The sequence below is a fragment of the Pipra filicauda genome, unplaced genomic scaffold (genome assembly GCF_003945595.2).
Source record: "Pipra filicauda isolate LSUMZ 115617 unplaced genomic scaffold, ASM394559v2 scaffold103_size3290846_pilon, whole genome shotgun sequence".
Taxonomy (NCBI): domain Eukaryota; kingdom Metazoa; phylum Chordata; class Aves; order Passeriformes; family Pipridae; genus Pipra; species Pipra filicauda.
In genome coordinates, this window is record NW_024103474.1 from 94,801 (window position 1) to 110,495 (window position 15,695).

The 15,695-nt window shown below is 35.2% G+C and overlaps 1 protein-coding gene across 2 annotated transcripts in view; it reads left to right on the plus strand.

The window, feature by feature from the left end:
- LOC120322701 (ERC protein 2-like) overlaps positions 1-15,695 on the plus strand; it is a 208,417-nt gene that overhangs the window by 73,818 nt on the left and 118,904 nt on the right. For both annotated transcript variants that reach the window (XR_005562539.1, XM_039378706.1), the window contains exon 3: positions 8,607-8,741. Coding sequence is in view for 1 of the 2 variants with exons in the window: in XM_039378706.1 (XP_039234640.1) it covers positions 8,607-8,741 (135 nt within the window). In the remaining variant the exon portion in view is untranslated. The remainder of the gene's footprint in view (positions 1-8,606; positions 8,742-15,695) is intronic.

Here is a 15,695-nt window from a genome sequence, read left to right on the forward strand (position 1 = left end):
GATGTTCTAATAACTTCATATATTGAACTCATATGAAGATAATCAGTCCAGTAATTTTTTCTTTGAAAGTTCTTAGAAATCATAGTAAAATGGCTATTACTCTCTGATTTTAAATGTGGGTGTTTGGATCCCATTTATGTCAATACAAGCAACCCATGCATTCAGTGGCCTTACTATCTTAAAAATCCTTTTAGTATATGCTTTTCTATCGATTAGAAATATAATAATATTACATTATATAATAGATATAATTAGGAATATTTATGCATGTCTTAACATTGGGGTTTATTGTCCTAATTTTTAACCTGAGTTTTGAATCTGTATTTTTGAATGCGAGTCATTACAGTCTTTACAACTGAATTACATCTTGATTTTGCCAAGTACAAGCAGCTTAGATATAAACCCAGTGCAGACAATCACTCACTGTAGGGGTGAAAGGGCAGAATGGCACTTCCTACAGCTTAATGCAGGAGGCTCCATATGGCAAAGGTAGGAAAGAGAATGTGTGTGTGTAGCTAACAGTCCTTTCCTAAACAAACTATTGATTCAAAAGACATATTCTGTCTTGGAAAAATACTGAAAATGTTGGCAGTGCTCTCTTAGCACTTTTCATGTATTCTGAGTAAGATTTGACAATTTATGCTATAACAGTTGAAGGACCAGAGTCATAGTTAGATATGGCATCACTTTTTCCTCCTTATGCTCTCAGGAATCCAAATTCTTTTGGATGGTATTTTCACACAAATATTTTCCAATAAGAGGGGCTTTTTTTGCCTTATAGCTTATAGCAGTCAGCCCCTGAAGGCACCACAGGCTTGGTCCATAAATCCTTTCCTGCTTTAAAATCCATTTCTGTTTGAAAAACACTCTGAAGAGAGGACATTCTTGAAGAATCTGTATCAGAGCTTAAGCATGGCCATGTCTCATGGCAGCCTTTTTCACTGGTGATAATCTAATTGCAAACTTATCCTAGAACTTCTCAATAGCTATATTGTCATAATGCCCTTTGTTCAGACAAATGGTTGAACTCCACTGAGATTGAAAATCTTAGATGGAAGAAGTGGGTAATGCAGATATCAAATAATGTGTATATTAACACTGGAACTTTTTAAATTTTGGATCTGGCTTACTTGGTAGGTAAAAATGGGTATTGAGTATCTCAAATAAGGACAGTGAATATCTCCATTATAATGATTTTGCTCCAGGAGACATTTTTGAAACAAATCCTTAAGTTCTACTACAATGTACCCCATGATATTAAGGCTAAATATAGTTGAACACTTGATCTCAAATATAGTGGTAAGTAGCCAGTTATTAAAAAAAATATCATAAGTATTGGGTGTCAGATTTTTCTGCTGCTGTAATGGTGGATAAAGCTTGTAACTTCTACAAACTAGCATAAAAAGTAAATTAGTTTTAAGTAAAGTGTCTCTATAGAGCATATCAAGACAGTGGTGTGGTGTTATCTCCATTTCAGTCTATATTCCTATATACTATCCATGTGTTGAAATTTATGTTCTATTTATCAATTTTTATTGCATGTAATGGAAGAAATGTAGTATTTGCAACTTAAGATATATTTTGTTTATGATACAAATGAGAGACCTGGGCTTGGTACTGAAATTGCAAAAATTGCAGCTGAAATGAACAATTCAGACACTAAAAATGCTAAAAAAAACCAACCAGTGCTGCTAACCTGAGATTTTCAGTTTCAAAGGTTTTATTTAGCTGCTGAAGTTTCTGATTCATGTCTGGTTTAAAATAATTATTATGGGGAAGTATCTTTTTAATGAGTTATTTCCTGTTGTAAAAGGGAAAAAAAGAGAACTTGACTTCTTCCGTTGCTTGTCTGCATTTAGTGGGACCTGGCCTGAGATGTCCTCAGGCAGCTACTGTTTCAGAGCTTTAATTATGCTTTTTAACCCACTTCTTTGTGTCTATGTTCTTACATACTTCTGTGTAATTACCAAGTTTAGTAGTAGGACTGAGACAAATACCTTTAGCATGACTTTAGCCTGTACATTACGGAGTATGCTGTATTATTAAAGATATTTCCTGCGCTTCAAGCCATACTTTTAGTTCACAGAACTTTAACATGCTTGAAAAACACAAACTCTAAATGCAGAAAATGTAGCTAAAAAGTCACGGGCCATGTTCATATCAACATAAGTTTGTTTAATCACAAGTATCAGGAAAGTTGAAATTTGGCCTTAGTGCTTTAGAAAGGTGTCTTGGCACTTGGAACTGCTGCCTGTCTCCGTCTGCCAAGTGTCCAATATCCCTGCTGGTGTGTTTGTGAGACTCTTGTCCCTCAGCTGGTGAAGAGGGAGACTTACTGTGAGCTTTAACTTCTTACAGGGTAAGTCAGGTACATTTTGTAATCTTGCAAAGTAACAGGTGTAATGGTTGTTCATATCAGTTAGTATTCTAATTAAAAAAAAATTGAAATATCTGTAAAGCTTCTGTGCTCATGTTCAACGCTAAATTATCAGATCCAAGTCTTTGAAAAGATCTACATTGGAAACTGCCTTGCACTGCTGCACAAGAGTCAGAGTGTCTAATTTGACAAGCAATTGATTTTGTGTTTCACCTGTGAGGAATGTTGGATTTAATGAAAACTTGGAAAATACTCAGTGCCATTTCTGAATCCCTATTCTCTGTCTTGTGAGGGCAGACAGAGGCTGAAGGTCAAGTGTTCTGGTTACATCCATGTTACAGATGATAAGAATTGTGAGATTTTAATGTAAAAACATCATGTGAATTAAGTTTAGTATATAACTAAATATACATGTGAAAAAGAAAAAATTATATACTTTCTCAGCATAAAACCTTTACTGTGTTCCTTATATTGTGTGGAACAGTCTTATCATTAATGTGGTAAAAAATAAAAAGAGTTAAATGCCAAGTAGCCAAACTTTTCTCCAGTAAGTTGTCATGCACACTTTCAGCCTGCATGCATCCTGTCTCTCACACTTTCCAAGACAAGTCATACATTATAACAGGAAAGGAAAAACATGCTTATTAGTCCATTTGGAATTTTAGCAGGGAAAAATTTGTGTTCTTCAATGGAGGCAGGAAACAAAGCAGCAAACCCCATGTTAAAATGTAGTTAAGAGTAAGAATGTAAGACCAGATTACATTACAGGGATGTTATAAAAAGAAAAAACATAATTAAAGCACTCAGTAAAACATAAGTCTACCCCATAGGGATGCATTTCAACACCCATACAGTTATGATTATGATAGTTATTTAGCATTTGAAGTTCCTGCTTAGTTAACACACTGTAATGTTTTCAGTTACTGATGAGTACTTGCAAACTTAGAGTCTTCATTACTTCATTTTTTTTCTATTGGAATTTTCTTGGTGTCTAAACCCTCACTGCATAAGCAACAAAAAAGCCTGAAATGAATATTACTGTATGTTTCTAAACACTGAAGACAAAAGTACGATTTATTCTAGAAATAATGAGCATGATGTTGTTATTATCATGCTGTTAAAAGTGATCTGGATAATTAGGGTAAAGTAATACAATCTCTAGAATACTCTAAAATATACTGAAGTCCACTTCTTCCATGCAGCTCTGATATTGGCAAAAGATCCTTCAGAGCAATGACTGATTAACAGATCTTTTGGCTTGTGGAAAAACAACACTTCTGTCAAAACCATACTTGTTGGGTATGTTTTAAAAATTTGTCTCAAGAAGTGTGCTCCCATTAAAAAGAGAGCAGTCTCAAGGTTTGGCTTTTTAACAATAACAGCCTTAGAATATTCCTTTCTACTTCAGCTAGGTAATTAGTGAACCAGTGCCCCAAAATCCCTAAGTATATCAAGAAGTTAAAAAAAATTTAAACTGGAACTTTGTGGAGGAATCTCTCTTAAGTCTCTTCTCTAGGTGGCAAATTAATCTCACTATTTGGCTTATTATCAAATCACTTATGTGGGGTGCAGGTATCTCTATAAACTCGAGATGCAGCAGTAGAAATTATAAGAAATTCTTCCCTTGTCTTCCGATGATAACAGTTTTCTAAGAATGTGTAAAAATATTGTTCTAACATGAAAATTGATTTTATTTGTAGAGAGTAAGTACAGAGCTGACTTAGTTGGCAAACATTTTGTTAACTCTCAGTTAATGGAATTCAAGCCTGAAGCACTGGATTCATACTGGAAAACCAATTGCAGTTGCACATGTTTTCATTAAATCCAGGTTAACTCACTAAATTTATGCAACTTCTGGATAAACTTGTTGAACTATATAGTGTTTCACTATATGTGAAACACACAGTTTTTTAAACAATTACCTTTTTATGTTTTCTAAGATATTGTCTTAGGAGAAAGAAAAGCTCAGAGTGTTTTGTGGAAAGGGTAGAGCGTTTATTTTCAAACAGTGAGATTGCAAGACACAGACTTTCTGTGTCATTGAACAAAAGAGGCAATTGCAGAATCAATTGCAGAAGGTGGGGATCCAGATTTTAAATTCTGTGCTTTAACAATTAGACCTCAGGATAGCTCCAGGATAGCTTGCAGGCCTCCTTCTCCAGTTATGTAGGGAAAAATCCTACTCTATTGAAAGTGAATATTCTAGAAATATTTCAAATTCCATTTAGTGAAGAGAGATTGAGAAGAAAATCCAAAGGAAAGTAATAGCTATTGAATTGTATTACACCTATATCCCAGAGCAACAGATCTTACTATTTTTCCTCATTTGAACCTCGTTCATGAGAGTTTTGTTGTTAACTTGATCCAGATGACAGATCAAAGCATAGTTCCCTATTGCCACCTTGCTAAAATATTTTTTAAAAGACAGTTTTAATATTATAGTTTTACAGTTACAGATTGCTGTTAAGCTATTTAGTCTGTTACCAGTCAATCAAAGACTTTCATTTCACTTCGGTATATCCTTACTTAAACTCAACAGAATTTTAGGAGGACAAGAAATATCTGTCAGTTTTCTTACAGTGCTAGATCATAAATTCTTTGGTAAGTGGGTTAAAAATTCAGTTACACATACCATTCATGACCTTGACAGCTTAGCAAATAGTGATATTGAATGATCAAAGACGACTGTTTCAAACCCTAAGGGTTAATATACCTGTGCACCTACATTTAAGCTGCTTTTAATTCCTTGATCATTCCTTTATTTCAAAATGGATGCAGTATTTATTGAATGTAGTCAATAAATTTAAAGGAGAAAAATCTGAGGACATTGTTTAAGCTTGAACTAACAAGGCTATACATGGTCTGTAGGAGATGCAGTTAATTAATTGTTGCATTTTACAAGTTAACATGTTTTTCTTCTCTAGTATAAATCGAAATTAAAACCTGCTCCTTCTCAGGTGTGGGCCTGTTGTTCACCAGGCATTTTCAAAAAAAAAAATCGTTGTCAGAGGTGTAGGTATGTAAATTCTGGGAAACCCTGTTTTCGAGTTTGAAAGGAAAATGTGAATAAAAGTTTGACCTATAACTATTTCAGATTAGGAGTGCAGGGTGGCAGGTGAGGCACATTAGATACTGTGCAGTTTAAATGCATGTACGATCATCACTCTAATTTTCATTAATTGTGTATTTTGAGAACCCAGTTTCCAGACCATCCAGAAAAGTCATATGGAATATTAGATATTGTTGTCAGTACTGAGGCACTCCCTGAGTGTGTTGATGTAGACCCAGACCATGGGGATTTACTGTCTCTCTGATAAAGCACCTTTCTGTGTGTTTATGTATGTGCTTGTATGTAGGTGTAGGGGTGTGAAGTCCTGGGGTCCTGAACAAATTCCAATGTGGTTAATTAATTTCTTCCTCAAATAAAAATATAACTGGCATTTCAAAGCCTACTAAAGATTAAAAGTTAGCAAGGGGAGCAAACAGAAGTAATGTTACAGATTTTTGTTTAGGAGGATGTGATAAGGATTGTATTGTTCCTCAGAACGGTTTTATTTTTGTTCTTCTTCCAGAAATCCTCCTGTGCATCCTCTTCAAAAGTCCTGCTTTTAAAAGTTTGAAATCATATCATGTTTGTACTTCTTAGGTCAAAGCTAAGCATGCCTTGAAAATGCAGTTCAGTGTGGAAGTACAGTGCTCTGGCAGTAGCTGAAGCAAAGGCAAACAGAACCTCAAAATCGTTTTTGTTATCATTGTGAAGAGCTAACAAATAAAACCAAAAAGCTTTAAAAAATAATATTTTGGGAAGTATTTAGAATAATTTTAAGAAATTAATGACAGTTACAAGTCTTGTAAAAGTTTGGATGGTTCAATGGTCATTTGGGTGGAAAAGAAGTTCTCATTTCACATTTCTCATATATTTTGCTTCCAGAACAGACAGACTAAAAGAGGGCTACTAGAGCATTAACATTTCTTTGTGCACATTTTACTGCAATCTGGCATCCAAAAGGAAGAAACATTAGAAGTAGTTTATTTATATTTCAGCACCAAATTAGAAAGATGACATCATTCATTTACAGTTCTTATCCCATGACACGTCTAATCCCCAACACCTCATTACAGAGGACACTTTTAGGATTGCATATATCATCTTGTTTAACTTTTGCATTCTTTTATGGAATACAGTTGAAAGGTAGGAAATTTAAGGCTGTTCATTGATAAGAAAATAAACTAATAAAATGTTAGGAGCTTCCCTAAAGAGGCAGGCTATTACAGTGTTTACAGTAAGTGGCTTATTATTTGTCTATTAATTCTCCATCTTTTCCACTCTTTTGTTCAAAAGGCCTTCCTCTTTCAATCTAAAGACAAAAAGACCAGCTATGATGGTTCAGATTGAGATGGTCTTTTTAGAAATACTGATAGAAAGTCATAGCTGAAATTCATACAGCTGTATGCTTCCATCTTCTTGTTTGGGGGGGAGAAAATGAACTGTGCAGATTCCTCTTGTTCTGTAGCACACTGAGAACATGTTGTTCCAGTGCTATGGGGATGCTCAGAAATTCCGATGGTGCACATCTGATCCGTGATTTTTTCTGTATCTTGTTGTTGTGGATGCCTTAAGGATTTGGTTTGGGGTTGGTGGGTTTGTTTCTACTTGAACTGAGTACTGATCCCCTCTGTAAAGTAGTATTCTGTGATCCTTCTAATGGACGTCACATGAAGTGCTTGAGAAGCATTGTGACAACTGGAAAAAAATTAATTGCTAAAAAGACACATTTCCTGTGATTCTGTGGTTAATAGTTTTCCTTGCATTAGATTTAGTTAAGTGCAAATATTATGTAATAGGAATATTTAGTTTGCCTTTTTTTTCCCAAATACCTTTTCAACTTTAGCAAAAAACATTAAAATTGGGAAATTTACTAGCAATCGCTGAGTTTTACATTTCTATTAAAATATACCTACCAGTGACATTTTCCAAACAGAGATTTGATATAGGATTGTTCTCATAGGAAAATCAAATTACAGTAGTCCTGGAAGTAAATTTACCAGATACTAGCTATGGGACACTAGGTATCTCATGGGCACTTTGAATTGAGAGCCAGTTAGACCTGTTAATAAAGGAACATACCCAAACAAATGAGTTGTATTTAAATTAATCTGCTTAAGAATCATTAGTTTGAGCAAAGTCCTGGGCTAGTGTATTTAACCAGCATCCTCATCCGGGTTTCTGTACATCGTGCATGACATGAAGTGTGTTAATATTGCTATCTTTCCTTCAGTTAACTGTGTGATAATAATTGTATATGTCTCCAGTTGATTGTTTTTATTTTGGAAGAGGTTTTTGAGAGTTGACAGCATTTTCTTCTGGGCTTCGTTAGTGCAAAATTAAGTAAAACTTGATTGCAGTTTAATAGGTTTGCCTGTGACAGTCTTCAGTCCTACTAACACAAAAAAATAAGGACTGTATCCACTGGTATCAGACAATTGGTAGTAAGATATTTTTGGTGTTATGAGCAAGGTTTGAATTATTCTGGTCCATGTATTTCATGGTATGGAATAATTGTAACAGTGATAAAGAGCAGCGATGTATCTTGTTATCTCATAGTGACATAGATTTTATTATCTGTACACAACTGTAGCTGAAGTGTTGATCTCTTTTTCAAGATCTGTATCTAAGACTTACTTCCATTCAGTAATGTGTCATTTCTCTGAGTGCCTGTGTGTCTATCAGTTAGTTTTCAGATTCCTTTTACTTACAGTTTAGCGGGGTGCTCCTGGTGTACAATTAAAATAAGTAAGCCAAAGTAGAACTTCTAGCATAACTGTTTATGATTGTTGTACACAAGCTAACTGTAAATATTTGAAGTACACTTAATATTCCTTTCAGTGAGATTTAAAATGTTAATTGCTAAGACATAATATTAGACTGCAAAAAATTGGAAACTGTTCTAAATAAATTTAGAAAATCTGAATGTTTTTCATGCTTCAGATGCAACATCCTTGATCGTTTACTTTTCTGAATTTTTTATGCAATTCTACAGATGTAAAAGCTGAAAGAGAGGATGTATTCACATACTTTATTTTTCTATTTCTGTTCCCTATTCTTTGTGAGCCAGCAGTCTGGACTTTTAAAAAAAAGGAGAGCCAAGATCTTCCTAAAACTCTGACTCCCGTTAGAATAATATGTTCCAATATGTAATAGAATTGTCTTACTTTACATCTTAAACAGACACAAAACAGAATGAAACTGATGGCAGATAACTATGATGATGACCATCACCACTACCACCACCATCACCACCACCACCATCATCGATCTCCTGGGAGGCCACAACACTCCAACCACAGACCCTCTCCAGATCAGGTTGGTCACCTCGTTTTTCACTTTTCGGTTTTATAATTTTGTTATTTTGCTCTCTCAAGATAAAATAAATTTTCCAAAGAATTAATAAGCAAGTGATGTGTTCTTTGAACTGAAACTAATAGCTCTGGTATTTATTTACATCCCTGAAATAGTTTGAAGTTTTGGCTTTTTGTCTGGTGCCTTATTTATCTGCACTAGGAAAAACAGTCTATATACACAAGTAACTAATTTTCAGATGGAGAACCCTGAAGAAAAATTAAGCATTGCTTTTATATGAAAAGTCATTGTTTGATACTAAAATAGGTTATAAGTTCATAATGTCTGGGTAGAAGTAAAAGGGAAAAATGTTGATGAAGTTATAATGGGAATGTATGATAGACTACTTAATTGGAAATAGGAAGCAAAGAAGCTAAAGATGCTTTTTTTTAGAATGACCAATAGAATTGTACTGAAGACAGAAACTGGTAGGAATGAGAAAACTCAATTTCTTGGATAGCAACTCAAAAATAAAAAACAACCCCAAAACCTGAACAACACAACACAGAATCGTTTGAATTCTTGGAACATTCTAAGAAAAATTTTTCTGTCAGAAAGGGGAGAAGGGTATTAAGGACTTACTGTCTTGGTTTAGTTCTTTTTATGATTAACAAAGATAAGTTGGCTGAGTTTATAAAAGAAGGAAAAGTTATCTGGAAATGTCTGTGAATTAAAAAAAGTTTTGACTTTATGCAAGGAATAGAATGAAAAAACAGAATGAAGAGAAGTGAAAAAACACGTAACAACCACTACAGTGTTACTGAAAGCCAGACACTGGTTTCAACTACTTCAAGAAATCTGAACCTGTGAAAAAAACTTGAGGGACAAGACGATATAAGAGAACAAACATTTAGTCAAGAAGGTCTTTTTCAATGCATGGTAACAGGTTAATCAGGGAAAAGAATGGATAAGAAGCATCATGAAAGTCTGTATCAGAACATCTTCAAGAACATAAAGGCATTATATGAATGATGGAAATAGGTACATGATTAAAGATAGAGCACATACAATACTAGCTATTTTACTAGTACTCAGTTTTACTCTGAATTATTTAGGATTATACTGAACTATCTCATGCAGGATATAGGAGATCCTTGGAGCCTCAAAGAAGGCAAAACTCTTCTCATCTTTATAAATAAAACATATGGGGATTTATGAATCGCTTCATTTTAGACCCTGGAAAGTTATGGAACAAATTATTTTTAATCATTGAATCAATGATTAAAGCCAGTAATCTCTTTACTGTTCATTTTCAGTAGCTTGATGTGTGTATCAGACTGTGTGACCTTATCTATCTGTCCATCTCAGTGGATATCAGCCCACTTTATACTTGCTTGGTCCTTACCCTGTTTTCATCATCATCAACTGGTGCTTCCTATCCTAGACCAGATAAACTATTTCTTTGCCTTACGTTCTTTAAGATAAGAGGTCATTTATCACTACTCACTTTATTCTTGCACTTTTCCCAGGTGACGGTTTTGGACCACTCTCTAAAACAGAATGCAGGTCTAGCATTCCCATCCTCTATTTATTATGCTTCTATTTGTCAAGGAGAGTTATGTCAAGCAAATGTAATTTCCTTTGATAAGGTTTTGTGGCTAAAGAAGAAAGTGGTAGCTGTGACATACTTTAAATTCATAATGCCTTTAACACTGTCGCACCATATATTTGTAATATACAAATAAATACATAATTTTGTAATATAATTAACAAGTAATGTGAAAGGAATTACAGTAATGAAAGCTGTAACTGTAAAAAATATTTTTATTTAAATAATTATGAAATCATCATGATATGAGTGAGCAACTGATACAAACAATGTGCCACAGACAAATTTTCTGTTGCTCGTTGTCAGACAGAGGGGCCAGTTACAGAAGGATTCCAAAGAGATCTGTCCTTTATTTGCTTCCATGGAGTATTGTTTTAGAGATTATTTCAGTGATGAAATAGAAAAACCATTAATATTGTTGATCTTGAATCAAGCTGTAAGAAGCTCCAAGCATAGTAGAAGCAGTCAAACTCTCAAAAAGTTCCTCCAGTCATGATAAACTGGAGAAAATCTAGAATCAGTAATTTGAAATTTTGTAAAGACAAGTCCCTTTACAAGGGAGAAGTCACATGCACTGATGAGGTAATAGCATGGAAAAAGGAATCTAAACTGCACAGTGGAATACTGTTGCAATGAATTTGGATCTAATTCGGGGATAGGTATAATGCTGGAAAAGAAGCAGGAAGCAATTATTTTGTTCCTTTGAGCACTGGTGAGACCTCATCTGAAAAGCTGTATACAGTTTTGATCACCATGCTTTAAGGAACACAGACAAATTAGAAAGGGACATAAGGAGAGCAACAAGAATGATAGGAGTTTTAGAGAACATGACCTGTGAGGAAGGCTTAAAGAACATGGTTTGTTTAGTCTAGAAAGAACCAAAAGGGAGACATAAGTCTTCTAATACATAAAATGTTGTTATAAAGGAGACGATGATCAATTGTATTCCAGTGCCCAGTGGAGAAAGAGTAGGAGCAGTAAATTTAATTTTGCCAAGAATAACTAGGTTAGTTATTAAAAAGAAAACTTTTTCACTTTGAGTCTAATGAATCTGTAAGTGGAAACAAACTGTGGACATTCTTTCATATACATGTAATGGAAGGTCTTTTCTTGAAGATTTTTAAGAACAGGTTAGATGAATATAGCTTTATTTCACCTCGTGTTGGACTTGGAATAGGTGTTCTCCTGAAGTGCTCCCTAAGTTTCCACACTCTGTGAACAATTAGCCCAGCATATGTTTACTTGCAAAGCAAGCAAATAGGAGATCCATAGCAAAATCCTTGCTGAAATAACCTTTGAGAACAACACAGACAAAGATAATCATGAGTGAACTTTGGTCATTGCTTTATCTTACATTTTTTAATCATGGGTTTTATTTTTTCTTTCCTTTCTGTTTGTATTTACCATTCTGTATGGCATTCATTTGTGCAGCTACTTGAGTGCCATGTGCTGTAGAAACCTGCATTTCCCATTCAGTATTACACACAAAATCTAGATATGTGGGTTTTGATGGCTATAAACCAACATGTGGCTTAAAAGAACAGAATAAACTGAAAAGAATAATAACCTTGCAGATCATCTGAGGAGATTTTTAATTTTGTAAGGTGACCAGGAAGTTGTGCATATTGTAACATAAACACCAGTTAATTTAGTGAATGCTAGGGAGGAGTTTTGAAAGTTTTCTCACAACTTCTGGAGAGGTATAGTTGAACATACAGTGTTTATCTTGAAACTTTTCTAATTTCTATAGATAATACTGAGTTTTCTAATTTGCATGCTACATTTCTATAGAGAAATAGCTTCATGATGTTATATATGTCTGTAAAAGTATGTACATGTGTGCTGGAGGACATGTTTGTAACAAAGAACAAGATATTTCTGTACTCCTTTTAAAGAGAATGGTGTATCTCCAGTTTCTCAGAAGAAATATATACACACATCCTGCTTGAAATAAGCCTACTTTTTATGAGGAGCTGTTGTATTCAGGTATTGACATTTCTTTTAAAGATTGTGTTTTTGTTATAATTGTTACTTGATTTCATATCCTGCCATGGGCAGCATGTGGCAGCATGGCTCTAGAGAAGTAAAGGAGTAGGTTCTCTGACTTCTCTTGAAGGAACCAGTTGAACACCTTTTTTTCAGATGTAATGGATGTGTTTAGGTCTTCTGGCTGCTGCTAGGGAGCAAAATCAAGTTTCCAGTCCTTTCTTGCCTTTATTCCCTCTTTTTGCTCTTCTGTTTAGGGAGAGGCATAGATTGGTGACCTTTTTTGCCCTTGTATGTCCTTGTTTTACCTAATCTCTGGTGAAGCTGTAAGAAAACTTCTCGAACAGTAGGAAGATTCTAACTCTCCTCTGCCCATACACATGGTCATGTTACAGTGAGTCATGATGTGATCCCTGGTTATGTTGGTGTATCTGATTTTATTATGTGAATAAATATATGGAGATTGAGTGCTGCCATGCTATTGGCATTGCAGTAGTAACCATTTTTAGTAGTCTTTAAAAAACTCAGAAGAAAAGATAATTTTGCAGCTTTGCACAAAAACCAATTTATTCTCTTCAGTTTTAGCTTGAGAGTTGGCAATCTTTCTTAAATTCCACCTGGAAACATTTTGGCAGTCAGTGTGTATCCTGAAGTGTGGGTGTAATACTCCTAGCATGAAAATGAGCTTAATAAGCATTCTATACTAGCTTCAGTTTCCAAGGAGTTGTAATGTGCAGCACCTTGTAGAGTGCATTACAGTAATCTAATCTGGATCATTGTATCCAAGATCTATTTGGAACAAAAAACCCCCATGGCTAAATAAATTTGAACTTCCAGATTTAGAAGCTGTCCTGTCCTGTAGCTTAGACTTCATCACAAAACCTACTGTCCAGCTCCACGTTTCTCATGTTTCTCACCTCTACATACTTACTGTTTTTCCTCAAAACCTTTTTGTCTTGGCCTCAGTTTATCCACATCATCATTCGGTTTTCTTCCTTGTATGGAAAATATCTTGAAGGAAGTGCCTGTCTGTGTCACACAAGTGACTGGGTGCTCTTGAAGCAAATTGCTGTAACTGTTGGAAGTTGTTAGGAATCAGCACATTTGTATTCCCTGCCACAGCTGCCTTCCTGCCCTGCAGCCCTTCTGTCAGCTTTGTCCTTTTAATATCAGAACAGGACTGCACATTACTAACCAACAGGGAATTCTGCCTTGCTAACCACCAGTCTGGTCAAATTGAGACATCTCCTTCCCTTTGTGTTCTAATCTTAGGAGCCTCTCTGCCTCTTCCTGTTTGTTTCCTCTTATGAGTTTCAGGCTCTAGTCCCCCATATTCACTTACTAATAATTTCTGTAAGCATTTGACATTCCTGCTCAAAATCCTTACAGTCCTTAACTTACTGGCACATATGACAGATCTCTAGCTCGGGGATGTTCTCCACATAATGAATAGCATTCCTTTGCCACCACCCAGGACTTTCTTCAAATTCAGGAGAACTTTGCCATGTGGTTGAAGGTCTTAAGTACAGTTCCTTCCTTACGACATAGTAAAAAACTATGATTGATTATTTCAGTTAGAAGCAGTCTCTCTACATGAAAAAGGGACTTAATAAGAAGTGTAGGCAATTTATGACATGTATGTGGCTTGGATATACTTAAGTTGGTCTGATGGCTTTCTTGATAGGAAATTAGACTGTTTGAGAACTTGATTATGCATCCACACAGTGGAAGACTGAAAGTATTCCAAAGAATTCCAAAGAATTTTTGTACTTTAAGACTTTATTGCCAGACCTGATTATTATAAGAACTATCCAATCTTCTTACTTCCCATTGTACTTGGGGTTTTTAAAGACATAAAATGTACCATGTTTCTAATCTCCTAAGAGTTTCCTGAATTCCCAAGCTGTAGTGGATTCAAAGCTGAATCCTTTACTCTATGGTCACCAGGGATACAAATATATTTTAATTTTGTTTTATGATGAGAGATTATGTTCTCATAAAAAAGAATCTGATTTTTAGAAAAATGTGAATATCACAGGGTGTGCCATAAGGCTTTAGGAGCTGGCTGTTTTCCAAAAAGTTGGTCCTATTCTTAGAAGCTGTAATTGGGGATGGAATGTCACATGGTGTCTAAGCATGTAAAAAGATGTCCTTTTACATCTTTTAATCCTGTGTGGCTACATAGAGATTTTGTTCCTCCTTAAAACATTTTTGATGGCCCTTCTGCAAGGTAGTGGTGTTTAGAAGTAGTTTGACACAAACTCAACGACAAGTTTTCTATTATTTTGAGATCTCAGCAAGGAGGCCCAAAAGGTGGTTCGAGGTCTCTAAAACAAAAGTCATCCTTATCAGGACAGTGATGGGACAGGACTTTATCTCCAGTCACAAAGCCAACTGTTACAGAGCTGTCTTAGTATTACATGCATGTCATTTTGAAACAGGCTTTTTGAAAGTATGCTGGTAAACTCATTCATTTGAGAAACGAAATCACATGCAGTGATGCGTGAAACTTGACAACAAACTGACTGTTGCCAAGTAGTTTTAGTATGCCACTACAAACTAACTTTTTGAAGACGACCATATGCTCTCAAAAAATATGTTTATTCTTTTGTAAAGTGGTGACTGGTCTTGGCAACGGGTCTTTGTTCATCAGCTGGAACTGCTAAATGTCCTCGGAGTTGCTGAAAGATGGTATGTGAAAAACTCTGAACAGGTCAGATGGTATTTTGTTTGAGGTAGATGACTTTGAAATCAGAATCACAGGACAGTCAAGCAACAATTATTACTTTAGTGTCTGGATCCTGATCTACAAATCACTGTATTGATCCGTATGTAATTGTGGAGAAGGCAGAGCATGCTACTTTGTGTATTTTGGCAGCTCTGGCTGTTAGCATAATGCCTTATATTCTGTGTCCACACTGGAAAATTGCCAACCTCAAACTCCTGAATAGGCCTCAGGAATATTGAAATTGAGATTTTTCCCTCAAAAAAAGCCAAACAATAAAGAAACAACAAAACAACACAAAACCAAACAGCACAACCTAAAATCCAGACAAACATAAACCGAAACCAATTATTTTAGCATATGCAAATAACCATGGTTATTTGAAAAGCATACAATTCTTCAAACTCCTTGTGTCTGTGAGTAGAAAGTTCAATCAGAGCAGAAGTTTAGTACCTGGAAAACTGGAAACCAGATATCTTGTTTGGGAGTTTTCTACATCCTTGAAACTTTGTCTTTCAAGAAAGAAGGGAAAACCCAAAGCACCAGTGACATTGTCGTATAGAGTGATATGATATAGCTGTTTAATGCAGTAAATTGGAAATGTTGGCTTCCTCCCTGACCCAGATTTTGTTTAATATTCTGTGTGTTTCTTTATCCT